At 42.3% G+C, this 24,118-nt stretch overlaps 1 protein-coding gene across 7 annotated transcripts in view; it reads left to right on the top strand.

The window, feature by feature from the left end:
• The window catches only part of LOC111963489 (plasma membrane calcium-transporting ATPase 1), a 160,006-nt gene that overhangs the window by 105,996 nt on the left and 29,892 nt on the right, over positions 1–24,118 (top strand). For all 7 annotated transcript variants that reach the window (XM_023986978.3, XM_023986985.2, XM_023987002.2 and 4 more), the window contains 7 exons: positions 8,387–8,566; positions 8,755–8,842; positions 9,299–9,405; positions 14,111–14,302; positions 14,439–14,652; positions 14,932–15,143; positions 23,267–23,374. In XM_023986978.3, the coding sequence (XP_023842746.1) occupies positions 8,387–8,566; positions 8,755–8,842; positions 9,299–9,405; positions 14,111–14,302; positions 14,439–14,652; positions 14,932–15,143; positions 23,267–23,374 (1,101 nt within the window). The remainder of the gene's footprint in view (positions 1–8,386; positions 8,567–8,754; positions 8,843–9,298; positions 9,406–14,110; positions 14,303–14,438; positions 14,653–14,931; positions 15,144–23,266; positions 23,375–24,118) is intronic.

Here is a 24,118-nt window from a genome sequence, read left to right as displayed (position 1 = left end):
CAGTCTGCAGCATTTCTGACGAAATTGCCCCAGAAATAAACAATTTAGCCAAGAGCACAATTATATTTCCTATTGACTGTGTGGTCCTTCAAATCCCTCAGCAATACAGTTTGCAGGTCAACCTTACCCTGATATTATGGCATAACCATTCCTAGACCTGACTCCAAAAACAAGCTCCTGATGGACAGTACCAAAAGAGATGTTCTATTGATTCTGTGGGGCGAGAATTTTTTATAATGGCTTAAATTGAAAAGAACGAATTGATGCATCAATTGATGTATCAGTTCATGAACCCAATGCCATGGTATTGTGACAACTATCTTGAATTTTATGCGGCATAGTTGTCAATACTCAAACTGATACATTTTACAATTTACATGAGTGATTTTAAGGATTTAGGATTTTTAATTGGTGGCAGACAAACTAATTCATTGCATTTTCTATTTTTGTGTCAGAGCTGCGATGAGTTGGTTATATTTTTCCATACACCTGGATGAATTGGTTGTATACCGTCGTTGTTTACAATGTCATTCATAAACATACCTTTCTTATACATCTCTCTCAGTACATTGGCGTTTAGCCATATTATTTGCTGTAATATACACTACCGTTCAAAAGTTTGTGGTCACTTAGAAATAGAAACAGACGCCTCACAAGCCCTTAATCTGTCAGCTTCATTAAATAGTACCCGCAAAACACCAGTCTCAAGGTCAACAGTGAAGAGGCGACTCCGGGATGCTGGCCTTCTAGGCTGAGTTGCAAAGAAAAAGTCGTATCTCAGACTGGACAAAACAAATTAAAGATGAAGAGGGGCAAAAGAACAGACACTGGACAGAGGACACTGGCCAGCATCCCGGAGTCACCTCTTCACGGTTGACGTTGAGACTGGTGTTTTGCGGGTACTATTTAATGAAGCTGACAGTTGAGAACTTGTGAGGTGTCTGTTTCTCAAACTAGACACTCTAATGTACTTGTCTTCTTGCTCAGTTGTGCACCGGGTCCTCCCACTCCTTCCTATTCTGGTTAGAGCCAGTTTGCTGTGAAGGGAGTAGTACACAGCGTTGTACGAGATCTTCAGTTTCTTGGCAATTTCTCGCATGGAATAGCCTTCATTTCTCAGAACAAGAATAGACTGACGAGTTTCAGAAGAAAGATCTTTGTTTCTGGCCATTTTGATCCTGTAATCGAACCCACAATGCTTCAGATACTCAACTAGTCTAAAGAAGGCCAATTGTATTGCTTCTTTAATCAGCACAACAGTTTTCAGCTGTGCTAACATAATTGCAATAGGGTTTTCTAATGATCAATTAGCCTTTTAAAATGTTAAACTTGGATTAGCTAACACAGTGTGCTATTGGAAGACAGGAGTGATGGTTGCTTATAATGGGCCTCTGTACGCCTATGTAGCTATTCCATTTAAAAAATCTGCCGTTTCCAGCTGTAATAGTCATTTACAACATTAACAATGTCTACCCTGTATTTCTGATAAATGTTATGTTATTTTAATGGACAAAAAAAATGTGCTTTTCTTTCAAAAACAAGGACATTTCTAAGTGACCCCAAACTTTTGTAGGGTAGTGTAGATTCTGCCTCTTCTGGAGGATAAATTGTAATTTTAGAAAACTCTGTATACCTTAATTTAAAAATAAGAATACTTTAAACAGGGTTCCAATCCACTGGAAATTGATAGTTTTAATCTATATAACAGCAAAGAGACCCCTTTTAAACATCGGATGTGTACAGTTCAGTACAGTTCCCGCTCAGCCCAGTCAAAACTGTTCGCTGCTCTGGCACCCCAATGGTGGAACAAACTCCCTCACGACGCCAGGTCAGCGGAGTCAATCACCACCTTCCGGAGACACCTGAAACCCCACCTCTTTAAGGAATACCTAGGATAGGATAAAGTAATCCTTCTAACCCCCCCCCCCCTTAAAAGAGTTAGATGCACTATTGTAAAGTGGTTGTTCCACTGGATATCATAAGGTGAATGCACCAATTTGTAAGTCGCTCTGGATAAGAGCGTCTGCTAAATGACTTAAATGTAAATGTAATGTGGCACTTAGTCTCCTCCTGGAAAACCAGTTTGGATTTAGATATAGTTTCAGTATAATATAAGCTTTAAGAGAGAGGTTGAATGTCTGGATATTTATTCGTTTTAGCCCTCCAAACTCATAAAAATACAAATTTTACTTTATCTGGATTTCCATTCCAAATAAAATGAAATACTCTTGAAAAAATATTCTCCTGGAGTTGGTAGAGCCATGAATAGAGATGTGAACTGTGATATCACTAGAGACTTAATCAGTGTGATTTTCCCATAGATGAACAGATCTTTCCCTTTCCATGGTTTAAAGATCCTATCTATTCTGTCGAAATTGATAGTTGAAAGATCATTCAACTTTTCAGGAACATGTACACCAAGCACATCAACTGCACCATCCGCCCATTTAATCTGGAGACCACATTGCAATTTAAAGTTTGTCTTTTAGAGACCCAATCCGTAATATAGTACAGTTATCATACATATTTGGATTTTAATCCAGATAAATTGGAGAAATTATCCAGGTCCTCAATAAGACTGGTCAGGGTTGAAGATTGTGGACTCTTGAATCCTCAGCATAAGTTAATACTCTTTCATTTTATAATTGGATCTCATTTTTATAGCTAACAGTTCATTGGCCATAACAATCAAGTATGGTGAAAGAGGGCAACCCTGTTTTACACCTCTTAACAATTCCTAATTTGCTGAGAAATAACCATTATTTCTAATTTTACATAAAGGAGTGTTATACATGTCTTTTATCCATTTTACAAGAGATTCTCAAAAAATGTAATAATTCAGGCACTTATAAATACATTATAGCCGTACTTTATCGAATGCTTTCTCAAAAATCTGTTATAAAGATTATGCCTGGTTTCCCTACATTCTCATAGCATTAGGCAGTTATTAGAAATAATTGAGAACTATCTCCAATACAGTATGTCTTCCTTTTAAGAATCCTGTCTGATCATAATGAATAATATCCAGTAAGACTTTTTTAATTCTATGAGCAATACATTTTGCCAATATCTTTGCATCGTAACATTGATGGGGGAGGGGCTTCCATTTTTTGTGAGATTGGGTCTTTATACTGTCCCCCCGGCTCCTGTTTCAGTAAGAGAGTAATCAACCCTTATTTGTGTGTGTCAGGCATTTGACCATTTATGTATGAATAATTAAAACATGCTGTTACTGGATCTGAATAATTCATAAAATGTTTGATATATATTTCTATTGGAATGCCATCAAGGCCAGGGGTTTTCCAAGTCTGAAAGGAGTCAATTGCCAACCGTAGTTCGTCCTTTGTAATTTGTCCTTCGCAATATTTTTTTTACGTGTTGCAGATTAATATCACAACACTTAGAGGTTAGAAGAACTTGAAAGGAAAACATTAGTAAAAAATATTTTGCTTCTTCATTCAAAATGTCCTTTGGTGAGATAATGTTTTCATCATTTTTAACTATTTTCTCTAGGTTCTTCTTGATTACCTTCTTGTTGAAGGTAATAGAAAAACATGTTTCACAGTTCTCCATCCAATTTGCCAGTTTATTATATAAATGAAACCCGATCTTTCTTGAATACGTTGCTCAAACTCCTTTTGTTTTGTGTCTAAACTATTTGGTACTTCTGTAGAACCTTTATCAACACCATTGATGTGCAATGCAAGTTCTTCTATTTCTGCTGTCTTTTCTCTCTTGACCGAATCCTTTCTTGTTTTTGGGAATGAAAATGGAATTGAATGGCCTCTAAAGACACGCTTAAAGGCATCCTATACTATCAGTGGATCCACTGAACCTGTATTATGCAAGACACAATCTGTTATAAACTCCTTAGTTTTCGTTATACATGTACTGTCCGTCAATTAACTATGATTAACCAACACACGGGTGTGATCATTCTGCAGTGGTCCCTGCAGCGTACGCTCAAACCAGTGTGATTAGAAAGTTTATTTAGAATGTCCAGTTTCGATTGACGCAACAGTCAGCATTTGAGCTAGCCACACTTTTTTTTCACATATATTTTTTAGCACAAACACAGTCCTTACGAAGTTGTCTTGAATGTGACCGGTTTATTTTTGGATGCAATGTTCAGACATTGACAGAAGTAGCGACAACATACACAATCATTCAAACCGGAAAATGCAGCCTACTTTAGTCCTAGCACTAACTGAGGAAAGATCGACGTAACACCAGCGGTCATGTTTAGAGAACTCTCAGCTGACAGAAACCACAATATAAATGAGCTAATAGCAATTACTCTTTATAATTCATCACATCACGTGTGAGCTCAACATTGATCAAAATAATTGAGTCAAAACACTTTCAAGAAATCAAAAGTAATACGGCGATGGGTAGTTTGTGCGCGCTGCAAACTACCCATCGTCAACCAAAGATAATAAGAGACAAGACGAGATTGGTTTGTTTATAGTGTGTGCATGTTAAAGGGGGTGTGTGCATGTTAAAGGGTGTGTGTAGTCTACGATCATTCACTTCCCTTCATTCACTTCCAGAAGTTTACTCAAAAGATAAGTGAACCATTCCTTCACCTCATAACTTCTTTGGTCTGACAGACGTTTACATTGTATAATGTCAACAAACGAGGCGCCACACATAGCTGGGAAATAGCTTAGCATTAGCTCATTATACTCAATACAACAAAATACCCAAAAAGTATTTTACACACATCATAGGTGTCCATTGTATAGTATACTACAATGTATGCAATAATTGGACTGCATTATTTGTCACCAGTACTTCAAACCATGAATAGAACAGTCATACATGCGTGCGTACGTACGTACGTACATAGTGTATGCTACAGTAGAAACGACAACACGATATACAAAAAATATGGAACTTACTTTGATCGGAATGCACACTTGTCTAAAGTTATTATTTGTAAGGAAAACAAAAATGCAACAATGCGAGTGCCAGCCAGAAACTGCACAAATGTCTGCATACTTGAAGTGCAGAAAGAATGGGGAATGGCACTCCTTGAAGAGGGAAATTTGTCCAGGAAAGCCTCAAACATAAAGTGTCCGCAACGCTGAAATGGGCTACTTCTATGTGAATTAATGAGGAGGCGGAACACACCTCAATTCAAACTGTTGTTAGAAAATACAACTTGTACGAAAATAATTTGAAATTGACAAGTTGAAACAGCCTATAGATAATTAGCAGGCAGCTCGTGTTAACTGTCCTGTTGCGTAACAATCCCATTTTGGAACAGTGAGTGCATTCTGACATCACATGCATAAAACAACTCACTCTGGGGCGACCACTAGATATTTGGAACTCACATGTGAAAAGGTTAAATTTCCAATATCCCTGCCCTTGTGGAAAGTCTGTCGTAGCTTATAGCCCTCCATATAGCTGATGGTCTGATCGAATTCGTTCCTCAATCTGTACTTTAAAAAAAACTTTTGGTACCATAGAAAAGGACACAAAGTTTTCGATCCGACTTGCTTGATTTAGCCTCTTCCAAGTATATCTTACAAGGTTCATATTTTTAAGCTTCCATATACAATGCATTCGAAAGGATTCTGACCCCTTGACTTTTTCAACATTTTGTTACATTACAGCCTTATTCTAAAAATAGATTAAATTGTTTTTGCCCCTCAATCTACACACATTACCCCATAATGAAAAAGCAAAAAAGTATTTTTCGATTTTTTTGCAATTTAAAAAATAAATAAACTGAAATATAACATTTAGATAAGTATTCAGACCCTTTACTCAGTACTTTGTTGAAAGCACCGTTTGCAGTGATTACCACCTCGAGTCTTCTTGGATATGACACTACAAGCTTTGCACACCTGTATTTGGGGAGCTTCTCCCATTCTTCTCTGCAGATCCTCTCAATCTCTGTCAGGTTGGATGGGGAACATCACTGCACAGCTATTTTCAGGTCTCTCCAGAGATGTTCGAGTCCAGACAGGCTGGGCCACTCGAACATTCAAAGACTTGTCCCGAAGCCACTCCTGTATTGTCTTGGCTGTGTGCATAGGGTCGTTGTCCTGTTGGAAGGTGAACCTTCGCTCCAGCCTGAGAACCTGCTCCAGAGTGCTCAGGACTTCATCATCTCACTGTACTTTTCACTTTTCCCTCGATCCTGCCTAGATTCACTAGTCCCTGCTGCTGAAAACTCCAAGCGGGCTGTCATGTGTCTTTCACTGAGGAGTGGCTTCCGTCTGGCCACTCTACCGTAAAGGACTGATTTAGTGGAGTGTTGCAGAGATGGGAGAATCTTCATAAAGGACAACCATCTCCACAGAAGAACTTTGGAGCTCTGTCAGAGTGACCACTGGGTTCTTGGTCACCTCCCTGAGCAAGGCCCTTCTCTAAGAAGATTTCCAAACTGTAGTGATGCCTCAAGCACTGCGATGCAGTGCCTTCGACTACTGCGCCACTCAGGAGGCCCTCTACTGGAGAGCTCTTCTTTGTCTACCTCCATTCAGCATCCTTCACATCCTCTTAAGCCTTAGCCCCACCCATCTCTTTAAGGATTCACATGTGAGGCCATGTGCTAAACATGGTGAATAGGGTAGTGTAGTAAACAACCAAAGATTTTAAGACAAAGTGGTGAGTTGTAGTAAGAAGTAGTAGTAAAAATACACTTTATTTAGTCCTTGGCCTATATCCTAATCTGACTTTGATGCAGGTCTTATTGTTCTTCACATTACCGTCTTTGGTAAACACACACACTGTATCAAATATAATCAAAGTTTATTTGTCACATGCACAGGATACAGAAGGTGTAAATGGTACAGTGAAATGGTTACTTGCATAGTCGAATATTTTGTTTAGACATGTAGCTAGCTAGCTAAACAATCAACCATAAATCAATCCCAACTCATGCTACCATGCACCATGCATGAATCTGCAGGTGTCTAAAGCTAACCAACTATGATCAATGTTAGCTAGCTAGCTAATTAGGCTATAACTAGCAATGCAAATGGGTCTCTGAGATACCAATAATATTACTACACAGATCATACAGATCATTTAGCTAGACTCTTACCCGTATACATGGATGAACGCTTCTCCCTCTCTGTCGTGGATGCCAAGGTTGCCCTTTAGTTTGGAGATGTAATCCGGAGACAGGTGTTTTATACAACAGCCTTCTGTGTTCTCTTTTTGACTCTCCACATTTGGTAATGATCTCTCTTCTTCCACTGGGCATTCCACTGATTTCAAAAGTCTGATTACCAGCATTATACATATTCATGATTATAACATGACTAAACGTATAGATAAACAATGCGTTATCTGTGTAGGCTAGTATCTGTTTATTATATAGGCTATAACTGATACATCATCAGATGGAATAGTATGTTTGGAATTACCACAGCAAAGTTGCGCTATATAGCCCAGTGGCAGCCATTTGGCATAATGGCCAATAAAGTAAACTACAAAGAAATGATGGTTTGTCATTTCACTATTTTGGTTCATAAGCCTATGGCAACAAGCTCAAACTCCTAACCCACGAGTTTAGCCAACTGTTCACATACCCTAGTCCTCAATGCGTGGGTCCCTCTTCCTGTTGTCAAAACTCTCCGGTAGAGGCGACACCTTGCCCACCTCCGGTGACAAAGAATAGCCTAGTTAATTACAACTAACGTCGCATCAGTCCATCATGCCCCTGAGTTGTTCTCCATTAGGGCGTGAGTGGATGTTTGTATGAGGGATCATTCCACCATAGTGGGTCAAGGTTCTATTTTTTCTTTGCGGTTCTCTGTTACTTTGGGGGTGTGAGAGGGTTACGCAACGAGTGTAGCTACATGTTTAGTGGTCTATGTGAGGGCAGAAGGGGTGGGAGGTGGGGGTGCCAGGCTGGGGTTCAGCGGTGTGATTGACAGGCAGACAACTGTGGGGGGTTTCTAATGATCTATAAATAAGTAATCTGATTGGTCTAATGAGAAGTGACTCATCACATGCTTGAGGGTGGATAATTACACAGGACTTCACACACAAGCTCACATACAAGCACAGACACATATACACACTCACTCAAACACACAGAGAGAGAGACTCGCATACACAGCAGGTTGAGAGGTCAGGCCTGAATGAGCAAAAGCTGTCAGGGCTTCACATTGTCATGCTGAGAGAGAAACTAAAATAACATCCGACACTGAGACTAACCCTGGAGTGGGGAACATGTGGAGGGGAATATACATACAGAATCACTCAGATACAAACGTATACCTTACACAGACTGGCCTGGGATCAGCACTGATACTATACCAAGGAATGTTGTTGTGAAGTGGATATATAACTACAGAATACTGGCTGATCAATGTCCTTGTAGTGATGTTCAAGGCATGACTCTCTCCTCCCTCCCCTAAAGGTACCTGATGCCATCCTCAAGTGCCAGAAGGCCGGCATCACCGTGCGCATGGTTACCGGGGACAACATCAACACTGCCCGCGCCATAGCAACTAAGTGTGGCATCCTGTTGCCGGGTGAGGACTTCCTGTGTCTGGAGGGCAAAGAGTTCAACCAGCTGATCCGTAACGACCAGGGAGAGGTGAGACACACCACAGGACTTTTTTTTATTTTGAAAGGGGTACTTTTATTATTATATATTAAAGGTGAGACAGGCTTGGGGACTTAAATGATGTAGTAGTAGTACTAACATTGGGAGTGATGCATTTGTTTAAGTTCTTCATTGCTCGAGATTCAGTCCCTCTGACTCTGTGTCCTCCTGTGCTCTAGGTGGAGCAAGAGCGTCTGGATAAGGTGTGGCCCAAGCTGCGTGTGCTGGCTCGCTCCTCTCCCACTGACAAACACACTCTGGTCAAAGGTGGGTTAAAGCTGTCACATCGCTCCTTTTCTTGTTTTTACTCCCCTCCTCCTTCCTAAAATGTGTTCTCTTTCATGTGTGATCGACACACACACAGCGGACCCAGGGGTCTCTAGCACTGCCATCCCCTTCAGCCCAACCCAGTTTTCTTCAAAGACTAGCCTGTTTCATCTCAGTTGGGGGTGGTGGAGGGGTGGAGAGAGAGTTACGGGCCAGGTGAGGCATAATGGTCATGAATATGGAGACTCTTGACTAGAAGACTAACTGGGGGAAAAAACACTGAATTTCAGTCACTGAAAAAGCAAATGAAATGGGTAAAAGGCCATTTCGAAATATTGGGGGACCGACATTTGTTAGTTATGTTCGTCCAACAAAATTCCATTCCCTCCGTGAATGTGTATACTGCTGTCCAGTGTACTGAGATCTGAGGGGTGTGGTCTTGTTCATCTCCCTCAGGTATCATGGACAGCACCGTCCTCGAGACACGACAGGTGGTGGCTGTGACAGGCGACGGAACTAACGATGGCCCCGCCCTAAAGAAGGCTGATGTCGGATTCGCTATGGTAACACTCTCTCTTCATTTCGGTCTGTTTTCATGGTTCCCTTGTCACTAATTTCCTTCCGGTTTTACTCCCTCTATTTTCTCAGACAAGAATTGTTAGCGAGAACTTAGTAAGTATTTACGAATACACAACAGCCATGACAAGCTAATTTTGTCCAAACCTCATCTCTGCAACTCTCCAATTTACTCCAAGTGCCCCCATTTTAAGATGGCTGTGTAATTGGATAATGAATCATTAGAGGGAGTAACGATTGGATACATCTGCTTATCACCAGACAAGCCCCACTACATTCACACACACACACACTGCACCCCTCATAGAAAGACCTCTGGGTTTGGGGGTTACAGAATAAGAGTGAGTGTGTGTGTGTGTGTGAGTGCGCATGTGTAATTATACTGTGTTGTCTATCTGTGTGCTTAGCAGCCCGTGTCAGTATGTCGTTGTGAGGAGCCTTGTTTCAGATTAGCAGTCGCCCTTGTGGTTCAGTTAAATCCCATCCCAATATAGTCCACTTCACATTCATTCAGACTACACTCCCTCGGCGAGCCTGTGTCACGCTAACGGGGAGACCCCACAGCCAGGAAGACCAGCTCATAGAATCAATCAATCAATCACATTTATTTATGAAGCCCTTCTTATATCAGCTGATGTCACAATTTGCTGTACAGAAACCCAGCCTAAAACCACAAACAGCAAGCAATGCAGGTGTAGAAGCACGGTGGCTAGGAAAAACTCCCTAGAAAGGCCAGAACCTAGGAAGAAACCTAGAGGAACCAGGCTATGAGGAGTGGCCAGTCCTCTTCTGGCTGTGCCGGGTGGAGATCATAACAGAACATGGCCAAGATGTTCAGCAGGGTCAAATAATAATAATCACAGTGGCTGTCGAGGGTGCAACAGGTCAGCACCTCAGGAGTAAATGTCAGTTGGCTTTTCATAGCCGATCATTCAGAGTATCTCTACCGCTCCTCCTGTCTCTAGAAAGTTGAAAACAGCAGGTCTGGGACAGGTAGCATGTCTGGTGAACAGGTCAGGGTTCCAAAGCTGCAGGCAGAACAGTTGAAATTGGAGCAGCAGCACGGCCAGGTGGACTGGGGACAGCAAGGAGTCATCATGCCAGGTATTCCTGAGGCATGGTCCTAGGGCTCAGGTCTTCCGAAAGAGAGGGAGAGAATTAGAGAGAGCGTACTTAAATTCACACAGGACACCGGATAAGACAGGAGCGCTGCTTGAGAGAGAGAGAGCTGCTTGAGAGAAGAATGAGAGCTGCCTTGAGAGAGAGAGAGCTGCTTGAAGAGAGAGAGAGCTGCTTGAGAAGAGAGAGAGCTGCTTGAGGAGAGAGAGAGGAGAGCTGCTTGAGGAAGAGAGAGAGAGCTGCTTGAGAGAGAGAGAGAGAGAGCTGCTTGAGAGAGAGAGCTGCTTGAGAGGAGAGAGAGCTGCTTGAGAGAGAGAGAGCTGCTTGAGAGAGAGAGAGCTGCTTGAGAGAGAGAGAGCTGCTTGAGAGAGAGAGAGCTGCTTGAGAGAGAGAGAGCTGCTTGAGAGAGAGAGAGCTGCTTGAGAGAGAGGAGTGTGAGAGAGCGAGCTGCTTGAGAGAGAGAGGAGAGCTGCTTGAGAGAGAGAGAGAGACTCTTGAGAGAGAAGAGAGACTGCTTGAGAGAGAGAGAGAGAGAGCTGCTTGAGAGAAGAGAGAGAGAGAGAGACTGCTTGAGAGAGAGAGAGAGAGAGAGCTGCTTGAGAGAGAGAGAGAGAGCTGCTTGGAGAGAGAGAGAGAGCTGCTGAAGAGAGAGAGACTGCTTGAGAGAGACGAGAGGAGAGCCTGCTTGAGAGAGAGAGAGAGCTGCTTGGAGAGAGAAGAGAGAGAGAGAGCTGCTTGAGAGAGCTGCTTGAGAGAGAGAGAGAGAGAGCTGCCCTTGAGAGAGAGCTGCTGAGAGAGCTGCTTGAGAGAGAGTGTTGAGAGAGAGAGCCGCTTGAAGAGAGAGAGAGCCGCTTGAGAAGGAGAGAGAGCCGCTTGAAGAGAGAGAGAGCCGCTTGAAGAGAGAGAGAGCCGCTGAAGAGAGAGAGAGCCGCTTGAAGAGAGAGAGAGCGTTGAAGAGAAGAAGCGCTTGAAGAGAGAGAGCCGCTTGAAGAGAGAGAGAGCCGCTTGAAAGAGAGAGAGAGCCGCTTGAAGAGAGAGAGCCGCTTGCGAAGGAGAGAGAGAGAGCCGCTTGCGAGGGGAGAGATGGAGAGCCGCTTGCGAGGGAGAATGGAGAGCCGCTTGCAGGGAGAGTGGAGAGCGCTTGCGAGGAGAGATGGAGAGCCGCTTGCGAGAGGGAGGGAGACTTCTTCTCTCAGGGACGGGGAGTGAAACAGGGCTGCCCAATAAGTCCAACACTATTTAACATCTACATTAATGAATTGGAAAAAACATTAGAAGAATCGGAGCACCTGGTATCACCCTACACAACACTGAAATCAAGTGTCTGCTGTACGCAGATGACCTGGTGCTGCGGTCTCCCCACTAAAGAGGGGTTACAGCAGCACCTAGATCGTCTTCACAGGTTCTGTCAGACCTGGGCTCTGACCGTTAACCTAAAAAAAAACAAATATAATGATGTTCCAAAAAAGGTCCGGAAATCAGGATGACAAATATAAATTATATTTGTACACAGTTCTATTAGAACACACCAAAAACTACACATATCTAGGACTAAATATCAGCAACACAGGTAGCTTTGACAGGGCTGTGAATGAGCTGAGAGACAAAGCAAGAAGAGCATTCTATGCCATTAAAAGGAACATTAAAATCGAAATTCCAATTAGAATCTGGCTCAAAATTTTCCAATCGGTTATAGAACCAATTGCTCTATATGGCAGTGAAGTATGGGGTCCACTCTCTAATAATGATTTCACCAAATGGGACAAACATCCAATTGAAATACTGCATGAAGAGTTTTGCAAGACTGTATTGCAAGTGCAAAGAAAAAAATAACACATGTAGAGCAGAATTGGGCCAATACCCCCTCATTCGAATAGGAAAAAGAGCCATCAAATTTTACAACCATCTCTACAATGTCAAAAGGTGAAACCAGAGAAGAGTCCCCTCAGCCAGCTGGTTCTGAGGCTCAGTTCACAAACCCAAACCAACCCCATAGAGCCTCGGGACAGCACTCAGAAAACCTGGCCCAACCAAATCATCACAAAACAAAAAGAAAAATCTATCACATATTGGAAAGATACCACAAAGAATCAAAGTAAACTTCAATGCTATTTGGCTCTAAACAGACAGTACATGGTGGCAGACTATCTGACCACTGTGACTGATAGAAAACTGAGGAAAACACTGACTAGGTACAGACTCAGTGAGCACAGTCTGGCTATAGAGACCGGTCGTCACAGACAAACCTGGCTGCCCAGAGAGGACAGGCTGTGCTCACTCTGCTCCAGGGGAGAGGTAGAGACAGAGCTACATTTCCTATTACACTGTGACAAATACTCAGACCTAAGAGAATATTTCTTTCCCAAAATTCCCAAAATTGAAACTATAAAAGATGAAGAAAAAATCAAATATTTATTGGCTGAAAAGCCAAAATGTGCAGTTTTGGCAGCCAAATATGTGTCCTCCTGCCACAACCTGAGGGACAGCCAGTGAAAAGTGCAATGTAATGTCGATAATATTTCCCGTTTTGTCTTTCATATCATGTCATGTGTCTTCTCAGTCATGTTGACACTGGTCTACTACCATTGCTTTAATGTATTGTTGTTCTGATTAATATTGTTGTTGTTAATGGTAATCCCATGTCCACTGCTACTATTATTATTGGGGAGTCCTGGAGAGAGGGAGGAAAAGAGGGAGAGATGCTGAGATGAGGGAGAGATGGGAGAGTCTATAGTCCCACATAGATCTTCATGAAACACTCACTGTCCTTGTATGTAACGAGGAAAATGGCCTAATTGAGTTAAACAAAGCTTTGAGGGAAAGAGAAGAAAATTAAAAGCACAGTAATTGAAAATAGAAAGGATAATGATATAGCCTCGGGTATTAGTGGCCCCACATGTTCTGTGTAGACGAAGGGTCGCGGAGAGATGAAATCCATTTTAATAGCTAGACTTTGTCTCCTTCCCTTTTTTCTCCAAAGTGAATTGACTCGCGTGATTGAGAGGAGTAAAGGGCAGATGTTAAAGGGGTGGAATGCAGTACCAATATGTAATGACATGCAGACGGTTTGCTTGCTAGTTCTTTTCACCGGGACTCAAACGTTGACCCTTAACACTGTGGGTACTGGTTACTCACTCTCATCCACCTGGCTGATGCACGGCAGCCATTTTGTGCTGAACCGCTCACCACTCATCAGCTGTCAATGATGTAGCTGGCTCATGTCCCTGACTGACTGCAACTTTGAATGAACCTTTATTTATCCAGATGAGTCAATTAAGTACACATTTTTATTTTCAATTACGGCCTGCCGAACTGAGGTCAAATCTGGCAAAAAATGTCTGCCATTATCAGCCAGGTACAGTAGATTGGTGTTACACGTTGGTGATGGATTAGGTTAGTTCCCCATACAATGTAAAGCAACTGAGATCTAATCGATAGCACTATATGAATGTAATTCATTATTAATAGGCCTAAAGGGAATATGTAATAACATATAAAAACAATGGCCATTACCATCATCAGCCTCATCATCATCCCTATAAACCGAACACCTCCATCTCTGTCTCCTGATAGGGTATTGCCGGTACAGATGTGGCTAAGGAAGCATCTGACATCATTCTGACTGACGATAACTTCACCAGCATCGTCAAGGCTGTGATGTGGGGCCGCAACGTCTACGACAGCATCTCCAAGTTCCTCCAGTTCCAGCTCACTGTCAACGTGGTGGCCGTCATCGTGGCCTTCACTGGCGCCTGCATCACACAGGTAACACACTTACCCTTTGATCCTTCTTGAAATTCAATAAAACATTTTTTTTAAAGACAAACGCACACCTCCACTCTCTCTCTTTCTGTCTCTCACGCTTCCACTCCACCTCCCCTCTTTTCCTCCCTCTCTCCAGGACTCTCCTCTGAAAGCAGTGCAGATGTTGTGGGTTAACCTGATCATGGACACCCTGGCATCCCTGGCTCTGGCCACCGAGCCCCCCACCGAGTCCCTGTTGCTGAGGAAGCCGTACGGCCGCAACAAGCCCCTGATCTCCCGCACCATGATGAAGAATATCCTGGGTCATGCCGTCTACCAGCTCACCATCATCTTCACCCTGCTGTTCGCTGGTGAGACCATCACACACTGGAACACACAGAGAGTCAGGCCCCGCTGGAACACACAGAGAGCCAGGCCCCGCTGGAACACACAGAGAGCTCGGCCCGCTGGACATCACAAGAGAGTCAGTCCCCGCTGGAACACACAGAGAGTCAGTCCCCGCTGGAACACACAGAGAGTCAGTCCCCGCTGGAACACACAGAGAGTCAGACCACGCTGAAATCTCAAGAGACAGTATGCTTAAACAAAAATCTAAATCTATTATCCTGTTTGCTCCTCCCCTCTCCCAGGAGAGAACTTCTTTAACATCGACAGCGGGCGCAACGCGCCTCTTCACGCACCACCGTCAGAGCACTACACCATCGTGTTCAACGTGTTCGTCATGATGCAGCTGTTCAACGAGATCAACGCCAGGAAGATCCACGGAGAGAGGAACGTCTTCGAGGCCATCTACCGTAACCCCATCTTCTGTAGCGTGGTTATGGGAACCTTCATCCTGCAGGTACACAAAACATACTGTAGACACACAAACACACACATACTGTAGACACACACATATGCATACACTCACAAACACCACATACATATACACACACACTAACATACACACTAACATAAGCACTCTCACACACACAAGGAAAGGAGATGGTGAAGAGCAGGGGCAGAGAACTCAGATGCACTGCTTTTGGAATGAATGATCACTTCCCCACGGAGATCAATGAAAGAAGAAAAAAAATGTATCCCATCATGAAAAACAAAAAGCATTGCCTGAACTAACGAGTCTCCTTGGTGCTGGATAGACTTTACATCAACGGGCAACGCAATTGCATTGGGACTCTAGAATCACTCCCTGGCTATTTTAATGCGTCGTTCGAACCTGAGCTTGTGTATTGTAGTGCATTACCACGACTTCAACTTCAACAAATACACGCTCTACTGGTTTTCACTTGACYAGGAAAGGGCTGCATATAGCCCGTGTTCATGTATGTAGCCTTCCTAATACAATAAATGAGGTTTTGAACTTGGTCAACATAAATAACATTCATATTTTAGCTTTAACCGAAACGCATTTGGATGCATCCGTTAACGATGGGCAAGTGAACGTAGATGGGACAGGAATAGAGATGGAGGTGTAGCGTTGTACATTCAGAATCCTATACCTTTCAAGAGGAGGGACGAACCTATTACCGCCACACCGGCAGTCACGAGTCATGAAGGCAGTCACATTCCACGTGACCGTTTAGTCACGGTAATTAGGCTTCTACAAACTCTGATGCTGCTGACGGACATTAGTAGCCTACCAAATTTGCTAACTGCATGTTACTCGGCACTATATTGCCCCTTTAATCACTCTGACATCAATGCAAATGTAATCGAAAATCCAATCAAACACTTCATGAGACCCAATGAGTTCATGTTGCGCAATATTTCTAAAGGCTATGCAATTGCTAGAGAAAACAGAGTGATGGCCTCTTAAAAAGAGGAGGATCCCATCAGATTTCTATAGGCCAGGCCTACTATATTTACAGTTTAAGTCAGAAGTTTACAGACACTTAAGTCATTAAAACTCGTTTTTTAACCACTCCACAAATTTCTTGTTAACAAACTATAGTTTTGGCAAGTCAGTTAGAACATCTACTTTGTTTAAAGACAGATTATTTCACTGTATCACAATTCCAGTGGGTCAGAAGTTTACATACACTAAGTTGACTGTGCCTTTAAACAGCTTGGGAAATTCCAGAAAATTGTCATGGCTTTAGAAGCTTTTGATAGGCTAATTGACATAACTTGAGTCAATTGGAAGTGTACCTGTGGATCTACCTTCAAACTCAGCGTCTCTTTGCTTGACAAAATGGGAAATCAATAGAAATCAGCCAAGACCTCAGAAAAAAAATTGTAGACCTCCACAAATCTGGTTCATCCTTGGGAGAAATGTCCAAATGCCTGAAGATACCACGTTCATCTGTACAAACAATAGTAKACAAGTATAAACACAATGGGACCACGCAGCCGTCATACCGCTCAGGAAGGAGACGCGTTCTGTATCTTCTAGAGATGAACGTACTTTGGTGCGAAAAGTGCAAATCAATCCCAGAACAACAGCAAAGGACCTTGTGAAGATGCTGGAGGGAACGGGTACAAAAGTATCTATATACAAAGTAAAACGAGTCCAATATCGACATAACCTGAAAGGCTCCAAAACCGCCATAAAAAAGCCAGACTACGGTTTGCAACTACACATGGGGACAAAGATCGTACTTTTTGGAGAAATGTCCTCTGGTCTGATGAAACAAAAATATAACTGTTTGGCCATAATGAACATCAATATGTTTGGAGGATAAAGGGGGAGGCTTGCAAGCCAAAGAACACCATCCCATGGTGAAGCACGGGGATGGCAGCATCATGTTGTGGAGGTGCTTTGCTGTAGGAGGAACTGGTGCACTTCACAAAATAGATGGCATCATGAGGACGAAAAATGATGTGGATATATTGAAGCAACATCTCAAGACATCAGTCAGGAAGTTAAAGCTTGGTTGCAAATGGGTCTTCCAAATGGACAATGACCCCAAGCATACTTCCAAAGGTGTGGCAAAATGGCTTAAGAACAACAAAGTCAAGGTATTGGAGTGGCAATCGCAAAGCCCTGACCTCAATCCTATAGAAAATTTGTGGGCAGAACTGAAAAAGCGTGTGCAAGCAAGAAAGCCTACAAACCTGACTCAGTTACACCAGCTCTGTCAGGAMGAATGGYKCAAAATTCACCCAYCTTATTGTGGGAAGCTTGTGGAAGGCTACCCYAAATGTTTGACCCAAGTTAAACAATTTAAAGACAATGCTAGCAAATACTAATTGAGTGTGTTTAAACTTCTGACCCACTGGGAATGTGATGAAAGAAATAAAAGCTGAAATAAATCATTCTCTCTACTATTATTCTGACATTTCACATTCTTAAAATAAAGTGGTGATCCTAACTGACCTAAGACAGGGAATTTTTGCTCGGATTAAATGTCAGGATTTGTGAAAAACTGAGTTTAAATGTATTTGGCTAAGGTTTATGTAAACTTCCGACTTCAACTGTATTTCTCAACTTTACTAAACTTTACTAATATTAAGCAGATTGCTTATCTTTACAACAGGAYTATACTGCAGCCTACCTTGCTGACATGAACATGATCCACGGMAAAAGCGTCCTTCATTCCCTTTTTAAGTGCATAGATTACATGTAGTTTTTCCCCTGCCCCCGTTTCGAGACAGGTGCAAAATAATGGTCCACTCTAAATCAAAACAAATTTCACACATATATTATTTAGTATATATAAAGATGAGAATAAATCAAGAATATTCTGATGGGTAACAATATTAGCCTATCACTTGTGAATTATACAGTGCCTTCAGAAAGTATTCAGACCCCTTGACTTTTTCCACATTTTGTTAGGTTACAGCCTTGTTTGAAAAAAAAAAATATATATATATATTAAATAAAATATATCCTCATCAATCAACACACAATACCCCATAATGACAAAGCGAGAACAGGTCTTTAGAAATGTTTACCTAAGTACCCTTTGCTATGAGACTTGAAATTGAGCTCAAGTGCATCCGGTTTCCATTGATCATCCTTGAGATGTTTCTCAAACTTGATTGGAGTCCACCTGTTTTAAATTCAATTGATTGGACGTGATTTGGAAAGGCACACATCTGTGTATATGAAGGTCACACAGTTGAAAGTGCATGTCAGAGCAAAAACCAAGCCATGAGGTCAAAGGAATTGTCCGCAGAGCTCCCGAGACAGGATTGTGTCGAGGCGCTGATCTGGGGAAGGGTTCCAAAACATTTCTGCAGCATCATTCTTAAATGGAAGAAGTCTGGAACCACCAACACTCTTCCTAGAGCTGGCCGCCCGGCCAAACTGAGTAATCGGGGAGAAGGGCCTTGGTCAAGGAGGTGACCAAGAACCCAATGTTCACTCTGACAGTGCTCTAGAGTTCCTCTGTGGAGATTGGAGAACCTTCCAGAAGGACAACCATCTCTGCAGCACTCCACCAATCAGGCCTATATGGTAGAGTGGCCAGACAGAAGCCACTCCTCAGTAAAAGGCACATGACAGCCCACTTGGAGTTTGCCAAAACGCACCTAAAGGACTCTCCGACCATTTGAAACAAGATGCTCTGATCTGATGAAACCAAGATTGAACTCTTTGGCCTGAATGCCAAGTGTCACGTCTGGAGGAAATCTGGCACCATCTCTACGGTGAAGCATGGTGGTGGCAGCATCATGCAGTGGGGATGTTTGTCAGCGGCAAGGACTGGGAGACTAGTCAGGATCGAGGCAAAGATGAACGGCGCAAAGTACAGAGATCATTGATGAAAACCAGCTGTAGAGTGCTCAGGAACTCAGACTGGGGCGACTGTTTACCGTCCAAGAGAACAACTTCCCTAAGCACACAGCCAAGACATTGCAGGAGTGGCTTCGCGACAAGTCTCTGAATGTCCTTGATTGGCCCAGCCAGAGCCCAGACTTAAACCCAATCTAACATCTCTGAAGAGACCTGAAAATAGCTGTGCAGCAGCGCTCCCCATCCAACCTGACAGAGCCTGAGAGGATCTGCAGAGAAGAATGGGAGAAACTCCCCAAATGCAGGTGTGCCAAGCTTGTAGCGTCATACCCAAGAAGACTCAATGCTGTAATTGCTGCCAAAGGTGCTTCAACAAAGTACTGAGTAAAGGGTCTGAATACTTATGTAAATGTGATATTTCAGTTTGTGATTGATGCCCAGCGTAAGGCAAGAAACAATGCCTTTTTTACTTTTTCTAATCATAGTCACACACCTAGCCTAGTCCAGAAGCCTATGTGTTTTGATAAGGTCTGTATCACAACCAAAGTGTCCAAGTAACTTCTTAAAATTAAGCACATCAATCGGCTTTACAAGGGGTGTAGCGCCTAACTGGCATACATAAGCTGTTTGGCAAAGATCATTTTCACCATAAAAATGCACCTTTATAATCAAAGCATTACATGCATAATAACATCTGTGGTCACTTTTGATAATGTTGTTTTCCCGTTAGTGGAACATTTGCGCCTATAGCCTACTGCAGTGTTTGCATTGCTGCTCTTATAATGTGAAGAAATAGCCTAATAGTTTATCACATTTTAAGCTAAACATTCTGGTTGTATTAATTTGGGATCTATAGCATCCCAAAACTGTCCCAGACTATGTTTGGAATATTTATTTCTCGCACAGAATAGAATAGGTCAACTTGTGTACTATGGGGGATAGTAGATTGACATAGGCTACTGCTTTTACTGATTGTTTGGCCTACCCATCTTGTTGGCTGACGAAAAGTAAATGTGGACAGTTCTTCCAATATCTTCAATATGCACCTCGAATTGGATAAGGACGCGTGCAGTTGTGTCCCCAAAGTGTCAGTCTTCACTTGAAGCCTTTGAGAAAGACCCGATCATTTGATGGAGAGCCATGTGTGAGAGGTGCTTCTGAGCACGCAGCCCTCGGGGAGAAGGGAACAACGGCCACTGGCCACAAAAGGCATGGAGTTTTTTAGGGTACATTATGGCCACACAAAGGGGGTGCCGCCGGGAAATTGTCAAATTGTGATTGAGAGACTGATGAAGTGTGTACAGCCTGCGATTAAAAAGTGACTTTTTTCAAATCATCGTTAGTCGCATCATGCAGCTTTACAATGCATTAAAAATCTAAACATACAGCCCAACGTTTGTAGAACAAGTTACATTAAGAACTCTAAATTAAGCCTATAGGGGTACCTATTTCTTTGTTAATCGCTCAACACAGAATAGCCGGATGTGCGCACTCCCTCAAATGTCTATTTTATTCAGCTTTGTTCAGTTGTATTCTTCATACTATGAAATAATGCCACGGAATTCTAACCAAATCTGGTCTACTAAATGAACTAGCGTAGCCCACAGCCATATGGCATAGCCAGATCAGGAAAATGTATGTTACAAAGGTCTGCATCAGTGGCATGTAGGCTGGAAGCCAGGAGATGCTAAATGTGTTTATGCTAATGAACGGTCAATTACCGTGAGACCGACCAATTATTTGCTTGGCAATCACCGGCAGACAAAATTGTGACCTCCACAGCCCTAGGGATGACCTTAATGTATGTCAAGTAAAGACACTATAGCCTCATGTACATCTGCCTCACCAGGCACCCATTTTGATAGGATGTGTGTACAGACCTCTTAGCTCAAAGGTGTCTTATCTGGATGACATAGGCACTGGGTTTGACCAGGCCACACATAGTAACAGGGATATATTTATCTTGGGGATTTTATATAAATTGGATCAGAATAATTCAAATATAACAACATTATTGAGATATGCTGAGAGCTGTGGTTTGAAGCAAATGCTTAATGACACTACTAGATCGTCAACCAAGATGTGTCACCATTCTGACACATGCATTGATCTGATATTCTATAATATACCATTGCAATGCTTAGAGGCCGGATCAATGCCTGTCGGCTGGATAGACTATAATATTGTGACCATAACCATGAACACCAAGGTTCCGAAGAACCCCCCAAAGATTGTGGTCAGGAGAAAATAAAATGTTTTAAATCATGAGCAATTTCAAAATGATTTGGCTGCTGTACCCTGGGAGCTGACTTATCTAGAGGATGATTTTAAATCACGCTACAGAATGTTTTATTGATTTGCTCACTTTTTTTATTTGTTTATTTAACCTTTATTTAACCAGGTAGGCAAGTTGAGAAAAAGGTCTCATTTACAATTGCGACCTGGCCAAGATAAAGCAAAGCAGTTCGACACATACAACAACACAGAGTTACACATGGAGTAAAACAAACATACAGTCAATAATACAGTAGAAAAATAAGTCTGTGTACAATGTGAGCAAATGAGGTGAGATAAGGGAGGTAAAGGCAAAAAAAAGGCCATGGTGGCGAAGTAAATACAATATGGACCATCATGCACCAGTAAGGAAGAGTACAGTTGGGGCTTGTCCATCTCCATGGATAGATGATGACCTGGGTGAGGTGTTTTCTCGAATAAATAAAAAAGTCTTGACATTATCTCTCATTAAATTAGTTAAACACCCGTTCTTCCAAACAAGCTATTGTCCAATGGATTGATGGTCATATTATGAGGAAACAAACCTTCTCGTTTAGTCTATCATTGGTGTCAGTAGAGGAGGTGTTATACCTATTGAAGTCCATACCAAAAGGTCAAATCTACAGGTTACGATCTTATGTACAATTTTTTACTTCGCTATGCTGCTCCCCAGATTGCAGCTCCACTGAAATACATATTTGATTGGTCACAATCGTTGGCGGTTTCTTTAGAACCTTGGGAAATTTCCAAATGTATGGAAGCATGCTAAGCTGTGCTTAATTTTAAGAAGTTACTTGGCCACTTTAAGCTGTGTCCATCCATTTGGCACAGTGGTCTAAGACACTGCATCTCAGTGCTAGAGGCGTCACTACAGAATGGGAATCCCATTCTATCACAACCGGCCATGATTGGGATTCCCATAGGGTGGCGCACAATTGGCCCAGCGTCATCCGAGTTTGGCCGGTGTAGGCTGTCATTGTAAATAAGAGTTTGTTCTTAACTAACTTGCCTAGTTAAATAAAGGTTACATAACAAATAAAAAGAACACATTATTCCTACCAATAGTCAGCCAATCAGCCTACTCCCTTCACTCAGTAAGATATTGGAGGGTATTGTGAGTAGACAAATATGAGAGTACATGGAAAAGAATGATCTGATCACAGCCGATCAGCATGCTTATCGCAAAAACCAATCCACAACCACGGCATTGGTTGACATGACTAACCAGTGGCTCAATGCTATGGATAATGGTAGGTTTCTGGGTGTAATATTTGTAGATTTAAGTGCAGCATTTGGTATAGTGGATCATGAAATAATTGACAAAAATATTGCACCATGGGTTTAAGGAGGCAGTGTTGAATTGGGTACAGTCATATCTAACTGTCAGAAAACAGTCCGCCTTGATCAATGGGTCGTTTTCTTTCCCTCATGCTTTAGACTGTGAAGTACCGCAGGGCAGCTGCCTTGGTCCACTTCTTATTTAGTATTCAGTTGGTAAGAGACAAACGTTCAGTCAATACAAGGAATAGATTGTCCACCATCTGTGTTATTCTGGCAGAAAAGAGAAATAGGCAAAATAACATTTTGATTCAGAGCAATAAAGAAATAGATTAATTTATCTCAGCAAACAAACCTTTCAATATACTTTATAAATTCAAACAATACTTTAGAGCACTTTAAATATACTAAATTGGAAGGTTATGCAGACTATGGTAGATCTATCAATCTATCTTTTCAGACTGTCAGAGTATTTATCTGGTCAATACGTCAGTGTATGTCTGTTTGTAACAGTGTGTTATATGTGAACGTGTGATTGTATTATAAATTGCATTTTTATGTGTAAGCACTCTTGGAATATTAGTCCAAATGAGGACTAAAACAAACTCAAACACAACCAGACATACACTCACACACACCACATGCACTCTCTCTCACACACACACACTGTTGCTCCAACTTTATTAGTGTCTATTAGATCTACAGGTACACACACTCACTCTGTGTCTCTGTCTCAGATTGTCATTGTCCAGTTTGGAGGAAAGCCCTTTTCCTGCACAGCTCTGAGCATCGACCAGTGGCTCTGGTGTGTCTTCATTGGAGTGGGAGAGCTGCTCTGGGGACAGGTAAGACACACAAACAATCTCTGTGTGTGCATGCGTGTGTGTGTGCGTGAGGCATCTGGTACAATAGGTGCCAGTGAACAGTTGCTACGTTGAGACGGGTTCAGGAACACAAAGCACTTGCGTTCCATGGTTACCATCACAACCGTCACTGTGGTAATGAGCGCTGGCGCACATGAAAGCAGCATGGCCCACATTTGCCCACACCCCGGAGGACGAGAACCCAGCACAATACTCCCTCTGCGACTATCTATATATATATATATATATATATATATAGATATATATATATATATATATATATATACATACACACACACACACATGTTCAAAGACACACGCTCTTCTCACTTCACACCTACACACTCACACCCACATACTCATATATACAGAGAAAGAGATCTCATACTGTCTATAGACAGGAGCCTGTACCCTCAAAGACAAGCTCCCCCACACTGAATTCAGCTAGGGGGCGGAGAGAGTGATCTCTCTGTAAAACCAGGTAGAACAAGCTAGTGTAAGTCTCCATGTTTCCGCCTATAATTAAGCAATAAGGCCCGAAGGGGTGTGGTATATGGCCAATATACCATGGCTAAGGACTATTCTTTGCACGACGCAACTCGGAGTGCATGGACACAGCCCTTAGCCTTGGTATATTGGCCATATATCACAAACCCCAGAGGTGTGTTTACCAACGTAATTAGATCAGTAAAAATAAGTGTTTTGTCATACCCATGATATACCACG

This window comes from Salvelinus sp. IW2-2015, linkage group LG1 (genome assembly GCF_002910315.2).
Source record: "Salvelinus sp. IW2-2015 linkage group LG1, ASM291031v2, whole genome shotgun sequence".
Lineage (NCBI taxonomy): Eukaryota > Metazoa > Chordata > Actinopteri > Salmoniformes > Salmonidae > Salvelinus > Salvelinus sp. IW2-2015.
The sequence above is the reverse complement of the archived record's forward strand: the minus strand, read 5'-3'. Positions and strand labels throughout refer to the sequence as shown.